Below are 22,487 nucleotides of genomic sequence, written 5' to 3'. Positions count from 1 at the left end.
ATCAGAGGGATTTTCGTTGGTAATTTGAAATTTCGAAAATCCTCATCTCTTCCCTTGTTATGTCTCATTTAATTCCATAGGTGCTTCCATATTAATCCCATCTGTTTCCCATAAATTTAGGAAATAGTTCTCATGCGCCCCCCCCCCCCCCCCCCCCCCCCCCCCCATGTGTGTGTGTATATATAAACGTAAAAATGTATATATTCTATTATATCTGTATATAAAATAGAATAAAGGGTATTAATGGTAATTTACATTACTCAAGGATGAAAACATAAATATGAAAAATGGGCGGGATGAATTCTTACATGGCATAGATAAAGAGGATGATTATTTAAAATTTTCTTATTTTTAAGTTAAAAAATTGTAAATAAATACTTAGTGTTTTTTAAGAAGAGAAATCAAAACACCACCACTCAACCACCCACCCCTTCTCGAAAAAACAACCCAACCACTCACACCCCAAATATTAGAAGCATGAGCACATAATAGGCGGATATATCTTCTGGCAGGTATGTCTTCTATTCACCAGCAGTTGGGTTTATATTTAGACGTCCAGATACTACTCTTTAAAAAAAAAATGACACTCTGAAAATCAAAATTTTTTTCCGACCAAATGGAAATTAAAAATCAACGATTGTCATCAGAAAAGAAAATAAAGTAACAGAATCAAATTGCAACCAGAGAGAGGGAGAAAAGAGAGAGAAAGGAGAAAGATTGAGGGAGACCAATTGACCAAAGAGAGAGAAACAGGAAAGATAAATGTTGTCAGAAAAGTAAAGGAGAGAGGTGAGAGAAAGGGTGCATCGTGCGGAAGTGAATAGGAGAGAGAAAAGTAGAGGGACCCAAACTAAATTAGCACACACAATTTGTAATTGATTGGGACCCATTTTTATACTTTTATGTCATATAACTTCACAATTTTAGTTCAATGATTGGAGATTGACTAAGTAACTTTTTTTTTTTTGGTATTTTAAACTTTTTTTGACATTTATTTGTTTTAACTCTGGTTACTTATTGATTGGTTTTAATGAAAAAATTCAAAAAAGTAAAAAATTATGATTGAAATTCATAAATTTTCAAATATACATAAAAAGACTTTATTTTTGCCTTCTAAAAAACATTATGTTTAGATTAATTTTTTTTCTTTTTCGATTTCTTTCAGCAAGATAAATTACAAAAATTTGACGCAAAATTAATAAATATAAAAAAAATTGAATAATGAAAAAGTCCTTTTTACTTACTTCTTAAGCAAAACCACCCATACCCATAGTAGTACTTCTCTCGGCCCACGAGCCCCTCCCTCGTAAATGTATCCTCTGTACTAAAAGTCTAAAACATTCCACTCTTTACTCTCTCTCTCTCTCTCTCCGATCACTACCGCTTCTTCTTCTCCAAGGTAAGTCCCATACTCCCTCTAATGCTCTTTACAAGTTCACCTGCAACTTTCTAATCGTTACCCCTCTCTCTCTACCCCCGTTGCTTTTTTATTTTGATCGGCAACCACCGTTGCTTCCTATCACCATCCGCCGCCGATCGCTGCCGTTACCACCGAAATCTCAGTAAAAGGGGTTTTTATGGCTGGGTTCATTTCAAACTTAGGGGTTATGTTAAAATGTGGTTTATGTTTCTGTACTGCAATGCATTAGAGGAGCACAAACTTATCTGTTCCCAAATAATTGAGAGTGACTATCAAAAGTCTCTCTCTCTCTCTGCCGCCCCTGTAGAAAGGAACCCAAACTTTGGAGAAGTGTTTTTGTTTGGGTGGCCTTAAAAGTAAAGGATACAGTTTTATTTTTTTTAACTTAGAGCTCTGTGTGGAAGACGATATCAAACTATAGCAACATTTGAACCATCTGTTAACTACAGTAGTTGGAGAATTTCTTGTCGTCCTATTTTAAATAGTTAGCAGTCCAGTTTAGTGGTATTATCATGGAAGTGGGCGGACTCAACTCTTTCAGTCCTTAATTTACCAGTACAACCCTGTTTTCCTTATGATGTACCCTGCTTTTTGTGGAATTAAGGTTCTATTTTGATTGGATTCTCTTCACTTTGAGTTTTATACCCTAAAATACCATCACATTGGTCAATAAAATATCGAATTAGATTCCGGTCGCGGCGGCTCGGCGGCCACGTGGTAGTGAATCAATGGGTCAGGGGTGTGCATAATCCATCGATTTGCTAAAACTTCATCTGGGTATTTGCAATCTTAGAAAATTACAATTAATCGTTGAACATTGTGCGAAAATTGCGAATGAGAGGCTTTAGAAGCAACTTACAAGTTTTTCACGGTGTAACTGTTCATGTATCATGGAGGACCGATTTGTGTATCACCAACCATTGCTTTGTTCATTTTACAGAGAATTTGAGTATAACTATAAGAAAGCACATGAATTAGGCGTTTGTTTCTAAGAAAATTACTGGATAATATAAACTTGCATATAGGGATTGTGTTTGTGTAGGCTTTCTTTCAATTGTTTTGTCTGCTTAATTTGTATTCATTTTCTTATCCCCAATGAAGCATATAATAGGGATTAGTTGTATTTTCAGAACTTTATCGATGCTATTATTTTAACTCCTTGCAGTTTTTATCGAATAGAAGTCATGAAGGCGCTCATACGTGAAAATAAGTATATTGGCCCAACCATAAGATGAATGATTCATGCTCCATTATTATTCTTAAAAGGGCAAAGTATGGATTACCTCCCTATGATTTGGCCATGTGGCATATGACCTCCCTGAGTTTTACGAATGACCAATTCGTCTCCCTATGGTTTTGTAGTTAAGTGCAACTCTAATTCCGTTAATGGAAAATGCTGATTGACACTCTTGTACTTTTTTGGGATAAGTTACTTCTCTATCTATTCTCTCTGTATCTCCTTGAATAAGAAAGTAAAATTGACAAAGATAATTCAAATACTTTTTTGTTCAATTATGTTAGCCTAATTGGTTCATTTTACGGTTTGTTTTTGTTTGGAGTGCCTTTACGGATAGGTCATGCACTACTTTAAGATAGAGAAGAGAAAGAATAGATGTATACTGATTTATTCTGTTCCCCATTCTCATGTATCAATGATTAGAGACAACAACTGGCTTGAATTAAATACACAGTAATCTCAGAAACTATCCGTCACCGTCAAAAATATTTCCATCAATTGGCTAAGAAGCCCACGATTCAAACATTCTTAAAATAATAGCTTCCTTTAAAAAGTCGTACTATACCCTTTCGATAAAGCTCAGGTGCAATTATATATTCTGTCACATTCTAGTGTTTGTTTTCTCTGTTAGTTTACCGAGGTAAAAATGGCCGGAAATGGAGGAGGGCCGGCGATCGGGATTGATCTCGGAACGACTTACTCGTGTGTGGGGGTTTGGCAGCACGATCGTGTTGAGATTATAGCAAATGATCAAGGAAACAGGACGACACCATCTTATGTTGCATTCACCGATACGCAGCGTTTGCTCGGCGACGCTGCGAAGAATCAAGTCGCTGTGAATCCTACCAACACTGTTTTCGGTATGTTCTAAGCTCTAAATATTCCAGCTATTTTCATCCAATTAAATTAATGCATAGTCTTTTGTTGCTTCTATCGCACGCTTTGTGCCTCACTACAATGGTTAACACTTTTGGGGACCACAATTATTTGTTAAAAATTTGGTGGCTAAATACATTTGGAGACCGCATTCCACCGTCAAGGCAGTCATGTAGAAAGCGCCGTCCGAAAAAGATAAAAAGAGGCTTTTAGCAACAAAATTTTGTAATCATCTCCAGAAGTGGTCTTCTAGAGACGGAACTACATTTCGCAAGTTCTTTCAGCATGCAAACAAAAGAAGATCAAATCGTCATCTGAGGTTAGGGCTTTCAAGAACATGCATTAATTACATTAATAGAACCTCAAAAAGATGTTTTGGGAACGTATCTGTATCCAATCAAGGAGAGAGGTTGTCGAAAGATCGAGTGGAGAGTAAGAGATCTTTGAGACGATCGTCTAGGGCTTTTGACACTAAATCACATTTTGGTTGAAAAGAGAGTGATATTTTTGGATACTAAAGACACTTTTGGAGTCCAAAATAATTGACCTTAAAATTGTCTCCGAAAAGTTAATTTCTTGTAGTGCCTTCTACTGTATGGTGGTGTTATTTCTTCATTAATCTATGCCAAACAGTGCCTTCACGCGCTTTAAAGCCCACTACATCTTAATTATAGATGTTGTTACGTCAGAGATAATTTGGCCTACCTTTTTGTTTTGGGACTTTTGTTTGTATTTTCTGATTTTTTGTAAGATTCAACTTAAATATTTTAGATTATTCATTCGTTTTGATGAGACAAGTCTAAAAAGTAACAAAACTATGACTGAAAGCAAAATAAATGTTCTCCGAAGACGAAAAAGTTTGAAATAGTTGTCTTTTTTATCTTTAGTGTTGCCTTATTTGAACCTTTTTTTGGTTAATTCTGGCTCCACCTTGGTTTTACTAAAGAGTTATACAATCGCTTGATTTTCAAAATTGTAGAAGTGTTAAGGTCTTTACCGAGCTACTAATGTCTTGATAATTACGCAGATGTAATGGTTAGTTTTCTCATTCTGAGTTAGTTTGAGTGGTAGCTGACACATATGTGCTATGAGTAGACAATTCATTTTTTCGTTTTCCCCTCAATTATCAAAGTTACTTTATTCTTCCTTTCTTTTATCTCAATTTAGCCCATCTCTTTAGAATTTGATCATCATTGCTCACTGCATCCCTCATGTGTAATACCAATATCGCAAATTGGATATTGCCTTGTATGTAAGAACCTGGTTAGAATTTTTAGTCTGAAGTTGGACCGATTTGGATTGGCCATTCAATAAGTTAAAAATTTTCTTTTGGGCAAATTTTGGCTTGACCCGCTTGTACTTTGAGCGAGTTTCAGATGCACCCTTTGAGCTTTATTTTTACAAATTTACACCCCTCGAACTATAGAGCAAAGTGAAAAATGTTAACCTTGCCGTAGAATCTAACCAGAAAGAGATATTTTCTCTATTGGCAATAATTTTTCCTTCAAATTACTTTTAATTTGACCATATAGTCCTTAAAAGTTTTTGACAAGCTTTTATAACTCCAATGTAAGGCATGTTAAGTTGTCAGTTGTCCCAAAAGCTTAAGCTTTTAGGAAATGAGTCCAATAATGTATATTAAGGTAAATCTAACACCCTCTTTCATGTGCAACCTAGTCTTGCACGTGGAGATGAAAATATTGATACATACACCGAATAAATGCAAATGGGAGAAACATATTGCAAACGGAGCCAGTTGTCCCAAAAGGCTTAAGCTATTAGGAAATGGGCCCAACAATGTATATCAAACTAAATCTAACAAGGCAAGGTAATTGACTTGTCCAAAAAATGTGGGGGGTTGCATGGACTTAGCAAAATAATTCGATTTGATGTTTATGAAACAAATGAACTAACCAATACAGTTTTGAGTTTGGGAATAAATAAATATTCGTTAGTAAAAATAATTACCATATGTACACGATAATGGTGTACATAGGTATAAAAGTATAAAGGGAAAATTTCTTTTATATCCTTTCAACTTTGACTAAAAATTCATTTTGGTCATTCACTTTTGAATTTTGGCAAAAAAATACTTCGACTTTCCAATTTTTTTCAATATCAGAATTTAGAAAGAATCCGTTTTCTTTGAGTCTTGCTATAGGGACCGACGGCTGCTATGGGCCATCTCTAGCCACTAGACGACCGATTCGAGCAGTCCAAAAATTCTAAAAAAAAAAAATCGAGGGACCAACTCGGGAATCAACGGCATCCGATGTGTGTAGGGTGCTTGATCCAAACACTCTATTTTCGTGTATATATGTATATACCCCTAAAGGATGACATTGAAAAAAATTGGAAAGTTGAAGTATTTTTATGCTGAAATTGAAAGGTGAAGGACCAAAATAAATTTTTGGTCAAAGTCGAAGGGATATAAAAGAAATTTTCTCAAGTATAAAACTAAAACACCTCCCACTTAAACGAGACTCAAGTACGCACAATTACATGCTGGGAGGACTAACCACACCTCACTTTTACACTTTTGGTGAACTCCTTAGTGCTTCGTATACACACCATACCCCTGAACACCAAACAAACAGCTATCTAGCTACAAGCAAAGCCTTTAGGAGGCATAGAAAACACAAACAAACAACTGGCACACTAAGTAAGACCCAGGATCACTATGCCTAATGTGGGCTACCCGCCCGAAAGGCTTCCATTTTGAAAAAATTGAAAGAGTCGCCACCCGGATTTGAGGTTTGCCACCCGAGAAACCGTTTTGATTGAAAACCATTGCTTGAAATTGAAAAACCAGAGATTGTTTTGGGTTCGGAAGCCACGTTACGAAAGGAGAAGGGTTTTATGGCACCCCTCTCGCCCGACGCGGGGTCGGTCTCTACTCAACGTTTATGGGATTTGTCGAAAACATTTTGTTTCATGAAAACAATCAGCACATATTCATAGGTACAACAAGTAAAAGTGGATACATGTGCGTGTGTACATGATGTAGAGATGCTATGATATGAAATGAAGGAATACGTAAATTAGGATAATACTACTGGAATCACTCATGAGTGCTCAGGATTGCACTCCCGAGCGCTTGGGACTGCACTCCTGAGCACTCAGGAGCTCTGCTGAGCCACCCTGCAAACATTGGTTAAAACAGATGCAACATGATCCTCAAAACAGAAACACATAACTATTAATATGCACCAGTGCTCAGCAGAGGGCTTAAACAGCTAAGAACTGGTCTTAACCATCCGAGTCTTACTTCCTTACAACTGAAAATAAAACCTACTTGGTTCTAGAAGGACCAGTGCACACCCAATACTCAAAGCTTACATAAATAGCAACATAGAGGGAAAAACAAGTTGCTACAAAATAACAATACTCCTGAGCGCTTAAGAGTGATTCCAGAGTATTGAAAAACTTTTTATTCCCTTTTGCTCTTTTTGTTAAACCAAGATCATGTGGCTCATAACCAGTTCAACTTGAACTGGTATGAGCTCTAGATCCCCCTCAGAAGTAGAAAAACAATAGATTTTGAAGTATAAAGTGAGCCTTTATACCTTTGCTTGACTTGAACTTGGTTTCTTGGACTGATTTGTTTGCTTGAAAATGATTAGAAAACAGTTTGAGAAGAGGAAATTTGAGCCATCATTTCTCTTAAAGATTTTCCTTGAGAATTAGTGATTTTTCTTAGAAAATGGAGGTTATTTTGAAAGAGTTTGAGAGAGAGTTTATGATGCTGATTTTTGGCAACAAAAGGGGGAGGGAGAGACTGATTTTTCGTGCCCTTTTGAAAGGTAGAACATGGGGGTATTTATAGGGGAGGAGAAAATAGTTTTGAATTTTGAAAAATAAATAAAAAAATAAGGTGAAATATATATAAATATAAATATATATAAATATAAATAAATATAAATATATATATATATATATATAAATATAAATAAATATATATATATATATATATAAATATAAATAAATATATATATTTATATTTGGGTGGGGGGGGGGGGGGGGGGGGGGGGGGAAGAATGTGAGCTGGTCTTCTGAATATTCAGTTTGAGTATTGACCTGGATCAGGGTTGAACGTTGAATGGACTGAAAAGAGTGTGAAAAGCCATGGTCAATGGTCAAGCTCATCATATGTCGTGACAGAGCTCCAGAGCGCTCAGAAGTGGTCCCGAACACTCAAGAATGGTACCGAGCGCTCAGGAATGGTCCCGAGCGCTTAGGAGTGTCTGCCAATTTCAGAAGGGCGCCACAGACACTCTCGAACTCGGATTTGGGTGTTTTTTGAAGCGTTGGAAAGCTGGTTGAGTCCTCTTTCTAACCCAATTGGTTTCATTCAAATATATTTTATACATTGAAATATGTGTCAATTTTACTCTTAGGGTGTCAAGAAAAAAATGCGTTTTAGTTTTGAAAAAGACCAAGAAGTATCGTTCAAGCTTTAGCCGAGTCTCATTTTGATTCCGTTTCATCATCGAGGAGCCTCAAGGCACAAATTAAGGATAATTAATAGGTCCAAATTGGGGTGTCTACAGTTGCCCCTCTTTGGATGGCGCTCGACATCATGTCTGGATATGAGTGACGTCCAAAGATTGAGACAACCCAATTTGAGCCCTACTAAATCCTTAATTCAAAATTAAATGCAAGAAAAGATGTGTAGGCATTCGAAACATGAGGTCATGCTCTTTAGAGCTACCTACGTACCCTGTTTGTAGGGATCAGACCAGCGTAGTTCTTTGGGGCAAATGCAAACATGCATGCTGTAGAAGGCATAAAGACATGTAAGCAAATAATTCGACAAGATAGATTGATTGAGGAGAGCCCACTGATTGCTCTGTCTCAGTGGATCGAATAATTAAATAGGCGAAAAGGTTGTAATGGACGCCATGCTCTGGCTCAGGGGGGAAATGTGAGCTGGTCTTCTGAATATTTAGTCTGAGTATTGACCTGGATCAGGGTTGAACGTTGAATGGACTGAAAAGAGTTTGAAAAGCCATGGTCAATGGTCAAGCTCATCATATGCTGTGACAGAGCTCCCGAGCGCTCAGAAGTGGTCCCGAACGCTCAAGAATGGTCCCGAGCGCTTAGAAGTGTCTGCCCAACTTCAGAAGGGCGCCACAGACACTCTCAAACTCGGATTTGGGTATTTTTTGAAGCGTTGAGAAGCTGGTTGAGTCCTCTTTCTAACCCAATTGGTTTCATTCAAATATATTTTATACATTGAAATATGTGTCAATTTTACTCTTAGGGTGTCGAGAAAAAAATGCGTTTTAGTTTTGAAAAAGACCAAGAAGTATCGTTCAAGCTTTAGCCGAGTCTCATTTTGATTCCGTTTCATCATCGAGGAGCCTCAAGGGCACAAATTAAGGATAATTAATAGGTCCAAATTGGGGTGTCTACAGTTGCCCCTCTTTGGATGGCGCTCGACATCATGTCTAGATACGAGTGACGTCCAAAGATTGAGACAGCCCAATTTGAGCCCTACTAAATCCTTAATTCAAAATTAAATGCAAGAAAAGATGTACATGCATTCGAAACATGAGGTCGTGCTCTTTAGAGCTACCTACGTACCCTGTTTGTAGGGATCAGACCAGCGTAGTTCTTTGGGGCAAATGCAAACATGCATGCTGTAGAAGGCATAAAGACATGTAAGCAAATAATTCGACAAGATAGATTGATTGAGGAGAGCCCACTGATTGCTCTGTCTCAGTGGATCGAATAATTAAATAGGCGAAAAGGTTGAAATGGACGCCATGCTCTGGCTCAGGGGGGAAATGTGAGCTGGTCTTCTGAATATTCAGTCTGAGTATTGACCTGGATCAGGGTTGAACGTTGAATGGACTGAATAGAGTTTGAAAAGCCATGGTCAATGGTCAAGCTCATCATATGCTGTGACAGAGCTCCCGAGCGCTCAGAAGTGGTCCCGAACGCTCAAGAATGGTCCCGAGCGCGTAGGAGTGTCTGCCCAACTTCAGAAGGGTGCCACAGACACTCTCAAACTCGGATTTGGGTATTTTTTGAAGCGTTGAAAAGCTGGTTGAGTCCTCTTTCTAACCCAATTGGTTTCATTCAAATATATTTTATACATTGAAATATGTGTCAATTTTACTCTTAGGGTGTCGAGAAAAAAATGCGTTTTAGTTTTGAAAAAGACCAAGAAGTATCGTTCAAGCTTTAGCCGAGTCTCATTTTGATTCCGTTTCATCATCGAGGAGCCTCAAGGGCACAAATTAAGGATAATTAATAGGTCCAAATTGGGGTGTCTACAGTTGCCCCTCTTTGGATGGCGCTCGACATCATGTCTGGATATGAGTGACGTCCAAAGATTGAGACAACCCAATTTGAGCCCTACTAAATCCTTAATTCAAAATTAAATGCAAGAAAAGATGTACAAGCATTCGAAACATGAGGTCGTGCTCTTTAGAGCTACCTACGTACCCTGTTTGTAGGGATCAGACCAGCGTAGTTCTTTGGGGCAAATGCAAACATGCATGCTGTAGAAGGCATAAAGACATGTAAGCAAATAATTAGACAAGACAGATTGATTGAGGAGCGCCCACTGATTGCTCTGTCTTAGTGGATGGAATAATTAAATAGGCGAAAAGGTTGTAATGGACGCCATGCTCTGGAGGCGAAAGATATAAACCAACGAGACAAGTTAGTTTGTCTCGAAGGGATAAAATGCGATTGAACCTCGAGAGGTGCCATCCAACGAGACAAGTTAGTTTGTCTTGAAGGGATAAAATGCGATTGAAAGAATTTGAATTGACGTATATGTCGTGTTTAGACACTTGACAACAATGACGATAACATTTTTTTATTTTTGTTTTATTTTTGTAAAAATAAGGGACACGCCTAGGTATCCTTTTTGCTTTACTGTCTTTTGGCCGGTGGACCGGTATCGTCAGGTTTTATGGATTTGGGCTGGAGTTTATCTTTGGTTGGGGTTTGGATTTGAGCTTGAGTTTGACTTGAGCTGGAGTTGGTTTGAATTTGACTTTGATTAGGGCTTGAGTTTTGAGCATTCATGCCCCACAATCAAGTTTTGATGTTGGCTCTGATGTGCCCCAGCGAGTGACAGACCTCAGTTCTGATTCTTTTCCTTGATTCCACTGATAGTTTCGGCAATCAATTTTATCATGAGTACAAGCATGAGTTCTTCCATGTATTGGAGCTTCTTCCACAAGTTAGGGCCTTAAGATCAATATGACTTGTGAATTTGGATAAGGCCTAGATGACTCAAAAGACAAGAAAGACCCTTTATCAGAGGACTAACTCTTAATGATGGCTTTGACTGGACGAAGAGTTTGATTTGATTGGACGAAGAGTTTGATTTGACCGAACGAGGAGCTTGATTACTTGAGGATTCGAAAAAAAATGGCAAGCATGCCCCACAATCAAGTTTTGATGATTCTCCCATTCGGGGTTTTGAAATTGTTTTTGCTTCATCAAGTGATGCTCATTCATGATTTTCTTTGATCTTGTCTTGTCAAAACACAAGGATTTTTACCACGAACCGTTCTCGTGCCCCAGGTTGCTGATAACAACCCATGGATTTCAAAAATGCCCCAGCTTGGATTTTGCAGGATTCATAAAATGTCTTGTCGTTCTTTCTCGTTTTCTCCCAGTGCCTAGGATTCTTGTCATCAAGTTGCGCTTTCCAATCTGAAAGGACTTTATCCGAGTTGTAACGTGGCCAAGGTTTGGCTTAACAAAGAAAGGATAATAGGCTCAAGAATTTTCATTCTCTTTGGGTTTTGAGAGCTAGTAGCCATCTTGGACATTTTTTGTGCCCTTGTTGCTTTTGGTGGACGCCTTCTTACTTCACACTTTTATTGATTTTGAGTCTTCTCTGATTTTTCTTCGATGTTTTGCTTCTCATTGTGCTCATGTATTTTAGCACCTTCATGCTTTGATTTCTGATGTGCCGATGAATTTGGCATTTTTGTCTTTCCTCATTTCACTTCGGTGTGGGGGATAGTTGCTCAGCTGTTTATTATCACAAAACGCAAGCTATTATCACAATTTTGACACAAGAGGTTTGATGTTGAAAGACAGGAAGGACCGACGAAGGATTGACTAAAAAGATCGTGATCGAATTTTGAAATCGACTCGAATGAACATGGCCGAGCCTTAGGATGAGGCTACGTATCCTTCTTGCAAAGGAATCAGGTAATAACGTAGTTCAGGACTACGAAACTAACTTTTTTTCGCTTTTTACTTGAATTTGAAAACATACAGACTCGAAAGTATGAAAGACTCGAGGTACAAACTGACTCGAAATTGAAAGACAAAGACTCAACTTGAAACTCGAAAACTTCCCTAACTCGTGATAGATTCCATTCATAGATTGACTTCATTACAATCATGGTCCTTTGTTACCACTGCCCCTTCAAAGGCCTCTTCTTGGCCTTTTGTTAGCTTTGATGACAATCATTTTTGGGCTTTGAGGGTTTGGTTCAGGGGGTGATTCGTGGTTATCTTCGAGGGGTGTTTCTGGATTTTGTGGAGGTGGAAGTCGTCTGGCAATCCTAGTTATTATGAGCAATAACTGGGCGATCTGATTGTCAATTTGTTCCCCCATTTGTCGGATAGAGGTTAGGATTTGATCCACCTCATTCGGATTTCCTGCTGGCTGTTCGCCGTTCAAATTTTCCACCGGCTGCTCCATATCTTCCACAAATTCTGAGCTTTCGTGGTAGATTCGAATTGAGATGGTTATGCTCCGAGCCGAATCAACCTAAGTCAAGGTCGAGTCTATAAGGGTATGCTTTTCTTTTTCGGCCCAATTATTCTTGGGCTGATAGCAAAGCAAGAAGTACTCAGACATGTTTTCCCTTTCTTGCTTTATGAAAAACGTGCATAATGAAAGAAATGCCCCCGTTGCCAAAGTCATCGTCTCAACTCTCAAATTAATAGTTATAGCTTTTCGAAGGTTGCCTTGATCCTTGGAGTTTCTTTTAAGATGTATCCTTTATTTAGAACGACAGATTCTAAGAGATGTCAAAATGAACTAAGTATTCAACTAGTTCTCATTCAAAGTTTCAATTTTGAACTTGGAATAGCTTAGTATAGACGACGTGATACTATAACCAGAGTGGCGTCAATGGCATGGTGCCATTAGCCGAAGTGGTGTAAGTGACGTGGCACTATAACCTGGATAGTGTTGGTGTCACGGCATCGTTTCCTTGTTATTCCTTATTCTCCATTGAATCTTCGATTAGGCGCTAGTCAAGGACTTAGTATGTTTTGATTTCCCAAAGTCTCATTACTCTGAAGATTCATATAGTTTAGACAACATACACTGGGGTGCAAGACACTTCATTGGGCCTCAGATTTCTTTTTAATGGTGTATCCCTTGTTCAAAACCATTGACTCCAAAAGATGCCAAAATGAACTAAGTATCCGACTAATGCTTTATTGAAACCTTAACCTTAATTTGGAATGACTTGGAGTGGATGGTGTGACACCATAACCGAAGTGGCGTGAGCGATATGATGCTGTTAGCCAGGGTGGTATTGGTGTCACGACGTTCGTTTCTTCGCCATTCCTCCTTTTAGTTAAGACTTTGATTAAACGTTAGTCAAGGACTTCATAAGATTTTGATTTCTCCGAGTTTCATAGCTCAAAGTAACACGTATCAAGGTATGTGACTTTTCATCAGGTCTCGGCAACCTTCTATAGACCGCGCGAGCGAGCCTAAGAAAACATGGCTTTAAATGGATAGTACAAAGCATGACATGGACGATATGCAAGATGCGATACAGAAAGCAGTAACATGTAAGCAGGATATATCACATAATCCTACCCCGCGGGCTCCTGTCCTAATTTGGAAGGTTCTATTGCTTTTTACACATGTATGAAGGCCGGTTTTGGTTTAAATGGGTTCCCCGGAGTAGAGTCAAGGTATGCCTCCCGATTATTGAGCATACACCCGATAATGGTACAAACGGCAGGTATGACTCATCATTGTCGAGGGTTGCTGAGTATTCTGGGATGCCCTGTCACCAGCAAGCCGGGCAGGATTGCTAGAATACAACAGCGAGGTTGAACATAATATATATACAAGAGATAGACAATGAAACAAAATATTTTGAAAATCCCACAGACATTTTTCAAGCCTAGCTCGCCAATTTAATTAATATTTGAAGAAAAAGACACACAAACGAATAGTCGGAAAGCCCCAGGTCGTAACGGTCGGATAGAAATCCAGTTAGAATCGCCATTTCCTTCCTTTGACGAGCATAAAGCAACGTTGTTGTAGACACCCCAATCCGGACCTCGGAGGATCTTTGAACACTCCGATGATGAAATAAAGGAAACGGTACCTTGGCGAGCTTGAATAAAGGATTACCTCAGCCCAAAAGAGCCCAGAAAAGTCCTGAACAGAACCTATAATACCGCATGGAACACCTTTACAACGCACGGCGTAAAAAAAATTATTATGCCGCACGAGGTCATGAGGTTAGCTGCACGATATTTCGGGTAAAGTTTCGGCTAACTCAGAAAGCTGTCGGCCATGCTCACTTGAACCACAGCTACAAAAGTGGCTTAGCTGAAAAAGCACTTCTGGCCCGCCTAGAAAATACCTCCACCATTTGAATTCAAAATCCTTGGTTTTTGCTTATAAATATACCCCTCCACTCAAGAGAAAAGGGTCCCAAGTTCTCCAAAAGAAAGAGCCCCGGCCTGGCTTCACAACCTTTCTCTCTCTTTGCCTTTACATTCATTTTCCATTTCCAAGCCTTGAGAATGTTTTTTTCAAAAGACATTCTCTAAGCACTTTACTCCATTTATCTCATCACCATCAAAGTTAGTCTCTTCCTAACTTTGAGACCATATCCACCAAAAGACCAACCATAACTCACACCCATACTTGTCTTTTCTCACCCGACCTCGTCTACCCACATCATTCATCATCCGCTATCATTTATCATCGTCCGTCCCCATTCAAGCTCAAGATCAAAGGTAAAGACTAAGTTTCCTTGGGTTAGGCTCTGTCCTAATCCTGAGGGGGCTTTTCTGTCGTCAGGCTTAATCCCTTTTGGGTTAAGTTGACTTAAAAATCATTTCTAGAAAACAAAGCAGCCACTGTGCTAAAGGCACCACGCCGCGCGGCGCTTCGATGCGTCGCACGGCGTAGTGTGTTCAGGCGCACGGTCTTTCGTTAGCTACCGTTTTCTTGTTCAAATTGTCTGGATCATAGCTATCCTTCACAAGACCTGTTTTTGTTGTTAAGATATCAGTTATCAGTACTTTCAGAATAAAACCATATCTACGAGCCATGTTTTCGTTTTATAAACAAAGGTTTTCTTGATCATCTCGAGTGATTAAACGCTTTAAAAGTTGTTTTACGTTCAAGGCTTGAAGATACGGTATTGTCCCAAGACGATGCAGTGTTTGCACACCTTCTGATATTTCTGAAAAATGGCGCACATGGTTTATAATGTGCTAGACGATGTTCTAGAAGCTGATAACAATTTGATAACAGAATAGATATCCCGCACGGCGTATTATAAAGCCGTGCGCGGCATTACAGTATGCCGTGCAGGAGATCGCTGTAGTCTAGACAGTTTGTTGAGAAGTTTCTCTTTTTTTTTCCTTACTGCATCATCTTTACCACTTCTGTACAGGCGGCACCACACGCACGTCAACGTGATATATTTTCCAATGCCCCTACCCTTTTTACTCGTTTATTAAAAGGGTTCTATTCTCCAAAAGATTTACGAAATTTTCTCCTTTGAAAATGTTTAGTAGAGACCGATTTTTACCGGGCGAATGGGGTGCTTTTTAACAAAACTTTTTCCGTTCGTAACGTGGCTTCTGTACCCGAAGTCTCGACGTTATTGCTAGACCAAAAGCCTTTTTCAAACGAGTTCTCGGTTTCTCGGATCATCCATCTCAAAAATCCGGGTGGCGACTCTCTTAGGGTGCGCTGATCGGGCAGCCCACAGTCGTTTTTGACAGGCTTTTAAAGGACCGTTCACCAATGTACCAAGTTCTTTAAGCATTAATTAAACAGTCCCCAGCAGAGTCGCCACTGTGGGCTACCCGCCCAGAAGGCTTCCATTTTGAAAAAATAGAAAGAGTCGCCACCCGGATTTGAGGTTCGCTACTCGAGAAACCGTTTTGATTGAAAACCATTGCTTGAAATTGAAAAATCATAGATTGTTTTGGGTTCGGAAGCCACGTTACTAGAGGGAAAAGATTTTACGGCACCCCTCTTGCCCGACGCGGGGTCGGTCTCTACTCAACGTTTGTGGGATTTGTCGAAAACATTTTGTTTCATGAAAACAATTAGCACATATTCATAGGTACAACAAGTAAAAGTGGATACATGTGCGTGTGTACATGATGTAGAGATGCTATGATACGAAATGAAGGAATATGTAAATTAGGATAATACTACTGGAAGCACTCCCGAGTGCTCGGGACTGCACTCCTGAGCGCTCAGGAGCTCTGCTAAGCAACCCTGCAAACATTGGTTAGAACAGATGCAATATGATACTCAAAACAAAAACACATAACTACTAATATGCACCAGTGCTCAGCAGAGGACTTAAACAGCTAAGAACTGATCCTAACCATTCGAGCCTTGCTTCCTTGCAACTGAAAATAAAACCTACTAGGTTCTAGAAGGACCAGTGTACACCCAATACTCAAAGCTTACATAAATAGCAATATAGAGGAAAAAATAAGCTGCAACAAAATAACAATACTCCTGAGCGCTCAGGAGCACTCTAGCGCTTAGGACTGATTCCAGAGTACTGAAAACTTTTTATACCCTTTTGCTCTTGTTGTTCAACCAAGATCATGTGGCTCATAATCAGTTCAAGGAACTGGTATGGGCCCTAGATCCCCCTCAAAAGTAGAAAAACAGTAGATTTTGAAGTATAAAGTGAGCCTTTATACCTTTGCTTGACTTGAACTTGGCTTCTTGGACTGATTTGTTTACTTGAAAATGATTAGAAAATAGTTTGAGAAGAGGAAATTTGAGCCTTCATTTCTCTTAAAGATTTTCCTTGAGAATTAGTGATTTTTCATAGAAAATGGAGGTTGTTTTGAAAGAGTTTGAGAGAGAGTTTATGAGGCTGATTTTTGGCAGCAAAAGGGGGAGGGAGAGACTGATTTTTTGTGCCCTTTTGAAAGGTAGAATATGGGAGTATTTATAGGGGAGGAGAAAATAGTTTTAAATTTTGAAAAATTAATAAAAAATAAGGTGAAATATGTTTTGGGGGGGAAATGTCAGCTGGTATTCTGAATATTCAGTTTGAGTATTGACTTGGATCAGGGTTGAACGTTAAATGGAAAAGAGTCTGAAAAGCCATGGTCAATGGTCAAGCTCATCATATGCTATGACAGAGCTCCCGAGCGCTCAAGAATGGTCCCGAGCGCTCAGGAGTGTCAGCCCACCTTCAGAAGGGCGCCACGGACACTCCTAAACTCGAATTTGGGTGTTTTTCGAAGTGTTGGAAAGCTGGTTGAGTCCTCTTTCTAACCCAATTGGTTTTATTTAAATATATTTTATACACTGAAATATGTGTCAATTTTACTCTTAGGGTGTTGAGAAAAAAATGCGTTTTAGTTTTGAAAAAGACCAAGAAGTATTGTTCAAGCTTTAACCGAGTCTCATTTTGATTCCGTTTCATCATCGAGGAGCCTCAAGGGCACAAATTAAGGACAATTAATAGGACCAAATTGGGGTGTCTACACCTAACAGCAAGAAAAGATAATAGGAGAAATATTTCATTATGCACATATAAGCCTACGCTCATCAGTTCTCTTGACATGTCTCCAAGATGCAATGCTGGTTCTTTAATCTCAAACAATCCTAGGGATGATTTCCTCAGGTCGTAGACATTGATACTGAAAAATTCGTCTGTTATGCTCACACCAAAGGTGATAAAGGGAGGCTGCCTTAGACAGTTTGAAAATGGAATCACTGAAGTTCTTGCTTCTGCTGCATGGCAATGCCCATATAATCTCCTGAGCTAGATTAAAAGCACCCCTAGATAACCCATTTTTCTGAAGAAGGTAGCCCCACACATAGGCAGAGTATGAGCATTCAAAAAACAAGCGATGGTGGGTCTCAAGATCCAGATTGCAGAGAACACATATGCCATCAGAGGTCATCCCCCACTTCTGCATTCTTTCATAGTTAATCAGTTTTGGTCAGCCATACACTCTTTTATTGCCCATCTGGGCTCATGGTGAGGGACCCAAACAATGCAATTCCAAATGTTGGTTGATTACCAAGAAAGTATATATAGAATATTATACTAAAAACAAAACGAAAGCTATCATTAATGTGGTATCTGAGCCACTTTCAATTTCTTTTACGGGATTGAGTTACTATATTTGAGAAGATTGAATTCGTCACCCATGCACATGTGTATAAATATTTTGCATGATTCTTTCAAATAGTGAAAGTTTTGATTTGAATAGAGCTGCAGACACATAAATTAATTGGTAAATTGCTATTAAATTACTCTAATTGAAATTAATTGGCGATATTTTTGAGCATGTGGGTTCTAAATGGGAAAATCCAGCCAGGGAGGGGGGTTGTGCATGTGGTAATGTTTTTGCCTTACATCAGAGTTATACAGCTTGTCATAAGGACTATATGGTCATATTACAAGTGCTTTTATTGATGTAAATCAAAAATTGCTGCCAGAGGAGAAAATAGCACTTTATGGTTAATTTTAACGGACATGTTAACAGTTTCGCTTTGCCCTATAGTTGAAGGGATGTAAATTTTTAAAAATGAAGAGCATGGGGTGTATCTGAAACTCCCTCAGAGTACAGGGGCCGAACTAAAATGTGCCCTTTATTTTTCCCTCCATTTGTTATTTATTGCATAACATTACTCTCTACTAACCTATCACCTATTAAAACTTGTGATAATGCTCCGACCATCAATTCGAAAACCTCCTTACCGCTTTTTTTTTTTTAAGAGGAAAGGCAATAAATTCATTCACAGATTAACAAAAGACTTTGATTTTGGGCTAATTTGGAAAAAAGAATGAGTGCTCTTCGTTTTGGGGAAACTCGTAATAGACTTAATTTTTACCTATTATAATACCATATTAAATTAGGAGCAGCCCCTAATTTCTAATAAATTTTGGAGGTTCAAAGCTCAAACCTTATTTGCCTTGCCTAGTTGCCTCAGCCCTTTCCTAGAATTCTAGTTCCTACATCACTACTGCTTGTTTTGTAGGCCGTCGGGAATGTGATTTCCTTTGAAGCAGTCTAACCTAGCGGCATATTTTGTATCCAGTTTCTACATTGTTATACCCTTTTAGATCTTTACACATATATCTAGTTTCTTATTGGTTCGTGAAATTTTGGTTTATGCAGATGCTAAGCGTCTAATCGGAAGAAGATATAGTGATGCCCTTATTCAGAGTGACATGAAGCTCTGGCCATTTATGGTCACACCTAGTCCAGACGACAAACCCATGATAGGAGTAACATACAAGAACAAAGAAAAACAATTCTCTGCTGAAGAAATCTCCTCAATGGTCCTCGTAAAAATGAAAGAAATTGCAGAGGATTACCTCGGCACCACCATAAAAAACGCCGTTGTCACTGTCCCTGCCTACTTCAACGATTCTCAGAGACAAGCCACTAAAGACGCTGGAGTCATTGCTGGTCTCAACGTCATGAGGATAATAAACGAGCCAACTGCTGCCGCCATAGCTTATGGTCTTGACAACAAAACCAGTAGCACCGGTGAGAAAAATGTGCTCGTATTCGATCTTGGGGGTGGAACATTTGACGTCTCTCTATTAACCATCGAAGAGGGTAAAATCGAGGTTAAAGCTACGGGTGGGGATACACATTTGGGGGGTGAGGACTTTGATAACAGAATGGTGAACCATTTCGTCCAGGAATTCAAGAGGAAGCTTAAGAAGGATATTAGTGGGAACCCAAGAGCTTTAAGGAGGTTGAGGACTTGTTGTGAAAGAGCTAAGAGGAATCTTTCGTCGACAGCTGAAACTACAATCGAGATCGATGCGTTATATGAGGGGATTGATTATTGTGCGACAATTACTCGGGCCAGGTTTGAGGAGTTGAACATGGATTTGTTCATGAAGTGTATGGAGCCAGTGGAGGAGTGTTTGAGGGATGCGAAAATGGAGAAGAGAAATGTTGACGAAATCGTTCTTGTGGGTGGGTCCACTAGGATTCCCAAAGTCCGGCAATTGTTGCAGGATTTTTTCCATGGTAAGGAGCTTTGCAAAAGCATTAACCCTGATGAGGCTGTGGCTTATGGTGCTGCGGTTCAGGCCGCTATTTTGAGTGGTGAGCGGAGTGAGAAAGTTCAGGATTTAGTATTGTTGTTGGATGTCACTCCGCTTTCCCTTGGTTGGGAAACTGTTGGTGGGGTTATGACCGTTGTGATTCCGAAAAACACCACCATTCCGACAAAGAAAGAGCGCTTAACCACTACTAACGAGGATAACCAACCCAATGTTTTGATTAAAGTGTATGAGGGGGAAAGAACTCTAGCTAGTGACAACAACTTCTTGGGCAAATTCACGTTGGAAGGAATTCCTCCTGCTCCTAGGAGTGTCCCGGAGATCAAGATCTGTTTTGATATTGATGCTAATGGTATTCTGAATGTGTTTGCACAGGACGAAACTACTAGACATAAGAGGAAGATCACGATCACAAACAGTAAGGGTAGGTTTTCGAAAGAGGAGATTGAGAAAATGGTGCAGGAGGCTGAGAAGTACAAGTTGGAAGATGAGGAGAACAAGAGGAAAGTGGAGGCAAAGAACGAGCTGGAGAATTACGCTTATAAAATGAGGAACAGTGTTAGGATAGAGAAGAATGGAGTGAAGATTTCATCAACTGACAAGGAGAAGATTGAAGCTGCATTTAACCAGGTGATTCAGTGGTTGGATGGGAACAAGCTCGCGGATACGGAGGAGTTTGAGTATAAGATGAAGGAATTGGAGGGAATTTGCAAACCTATAATTGGTAAGATGTCCTAGGGTGCTAGTGGTGGTATGGGTGGAGTAATGAATGTGGATGGTCCTTCTTTTGGTGGTGGAAGCGGTGCTGGACCTGAGATTAAGTTGATTATGACGTTCCAATCTTCAGTTTGATGACTTAATTTGTCCTCTGCAAACTAATGTGGAGTACCTTTTAAGTATTTCCTTTTATTTTATTTTTTTTTGGGATTTTTGGTTTTCTTTCATGCAAAACTATTTTCGCCAGTGTTGTGTGAAGGTGTTATCTACATTCTTAGAGTACGTAGTTGCTTCTTTCTTGGCTAACTAAGAATTACAGTTAAGATATAATTCTGGGAAGTAGTCGGTAGAACTAAACGGTTAGAAAGGAAAAGAAACAAATATATAATCCTAAAACCAATTGTTGCATCATGCGATTCTTTCAGGTTTGTACATACATCCAAACTTTTAGACAAGATGTGAACTCCCTTAGGTGCACATCACTCATGCTTGTAAGCCATCTCAAATCAGAAGAATAAAAGAGTGAACCCGGAAGTAAGATTACTGTGCAACTTTGGATTCCCTTTCGAGTAGCAAGAGGAATTTCCCTTTTGAATTCCCCCGGAGGACAATGTTCAGGAGATGGATCAGTGAGTTTGAATGTTCTATCATTCCTGTGGACGAAAGGCATGCGAGCTGTACTCGCAGAAGATATTTTCACAACACCATGAGTGAGATTGTTCCACTAGTGAACTTTCACGCTTTCGGGGTCCGCAAAGGGCAAGGTGATGACGATCAAATATCCTTGTTCATCCTCATAGATAGTTTTAGCAGCCATAACATACAGGCCCATTCACATTCCTCATTACTCCACTAAACTCGTTCATCCAAGACGGCTCCATTGCATGATGGATATCAATATCTTGATGTCGATCGGAATGCAGATTTATGGTCAAACGGTAATCATCGTCATTACCATGTGGAAACATCTCCTTCGATCCTACTCTTGTTATAAACTGGTAATATGTCTATTCCATTACCATTCACATGGTTCGATGGCTGAGTTGACAAGTTTAATCCGGACCCGTTTAGCAATTTCTTGGGCTGGGGGTGTGGATTACTCTTCAATGTAGGAAGTGGTCTCTCTTTCTCAAGCTCAAAATCAGTGTTGGAAAGGTTCCTCCAAGAACTATAGTCCCTTGCTTCCGGTGGGAGAAAGAAATTCAAATCCCTGCCCGTAAGTTCCACCCACTTGCTCTGCTCTTCCTCATCAAGACTGTTAGAATAATTTAGAATATTGTAACATATTTTGGATTGATTGTAATTAGGAGCTTATCACGATTTGATTAGGATTGACTTTCCATAGTACTCTCCCTCTTGTATTAATAGTAGGGCTTATGTACATGATTATTTAATTCAATACAATATTCACTTTCTCCATATTCTCTGTTTTCCTATATTCTCTTAACATGGTATCAGAGCTACGGCTTCAATCATCGCCTTCATCATCTGAACCCATTACCTTTGCCTGAATAATGGGAAAATCAGCAACCAGTAACCAATTCTTACCCACAACCTCCATTGAATCATCTCTCTCATAGCAAAACCAGAATAAGTTTGCGTTCCATATCCCAAACCCACCCAGTATCCACCGTCGCACTACCGGTTCTGTTTTGCCGCGACTTGCAGCTCACTTGCACCATCAGTTCTGTGACCCATAAACCTTCCTGGCCGTTGCCACTCGCCCACACTCCACGTCGTCGACCACCTTCAACCACTGTCCCTTCACATTGTTCATCGCCGTCAAGGCGTCAACCACTGCCGCAATACAGATCGCCATACCTTTCTCTCTAAAATCCCAATATGCTTCCGGGTTCCGGCTGTACCTAGACCAAACAGGCCCAACTCCCTAGCCCAATTTTTTAAGCGCAGTAAACTCTACAACAATCAAAAAACAAAAGGGGGAGACCCAAAACAGTCA

The 22,487-nt window shown here is 39.5% G+C and overlaps 1 protein-coding gene and 1 pseudogene across 1 annotated transcript; one reads left to right on the top strand and one right to left on the bottom strand.

Moving 5' to 3' along the window:
* The first annotated feature begins 1,278 nt into the window (after positions 1-1,278).
* On the top strand, positions 1,279-20,809 carry LOC131314760 (heat shock cognate 70 kDa protein 2-like). The gene is made up of 3 exons (XM_058343607.1): positions 1,279-1,399; positions 3,289-3,517; positions 18,906-20,809. The coding sequence occupies exons 2-3, from the start codon at positions 3,304-3,306 to the stop codon at positions 20,546-20,548; spliced, it is 1,857 nt and encodes a 618-aa protein (XP_058199590.1). The 5' UTR covers positions 1,279-1,399; positions 3,289-3,303; the 3' UTR covers positions 20,549-20,809.
* LOC131313855 (uncharacterized) lies at positions 20,459-22,209 on the bottom strand (annotated as a pseudogene).
* Between the last annotated feature and the right edge of the window lie 278 nt (positions 22,210-22,487).

The sequence above is a fragment of the Rhododendron vialii genome, chromosome 13a (assembly GCF_030253575.1).
Source record: "Rhododendron vialii isolate Sample 1 chromosome 13a, ASM3025357v1".
Lineage (NCBI taxonomy): Eukaryota > Viridiplantae > Streptophyta > Magnoliopsida > Ericales > Ericaceae > Rhododendron > Rhododendron vialii.
The sequence above is the reverse complement of the archived record's forward strand: the minus strand, read 5'-3'. Positions and strand labels throughout refer to the sequence as shown.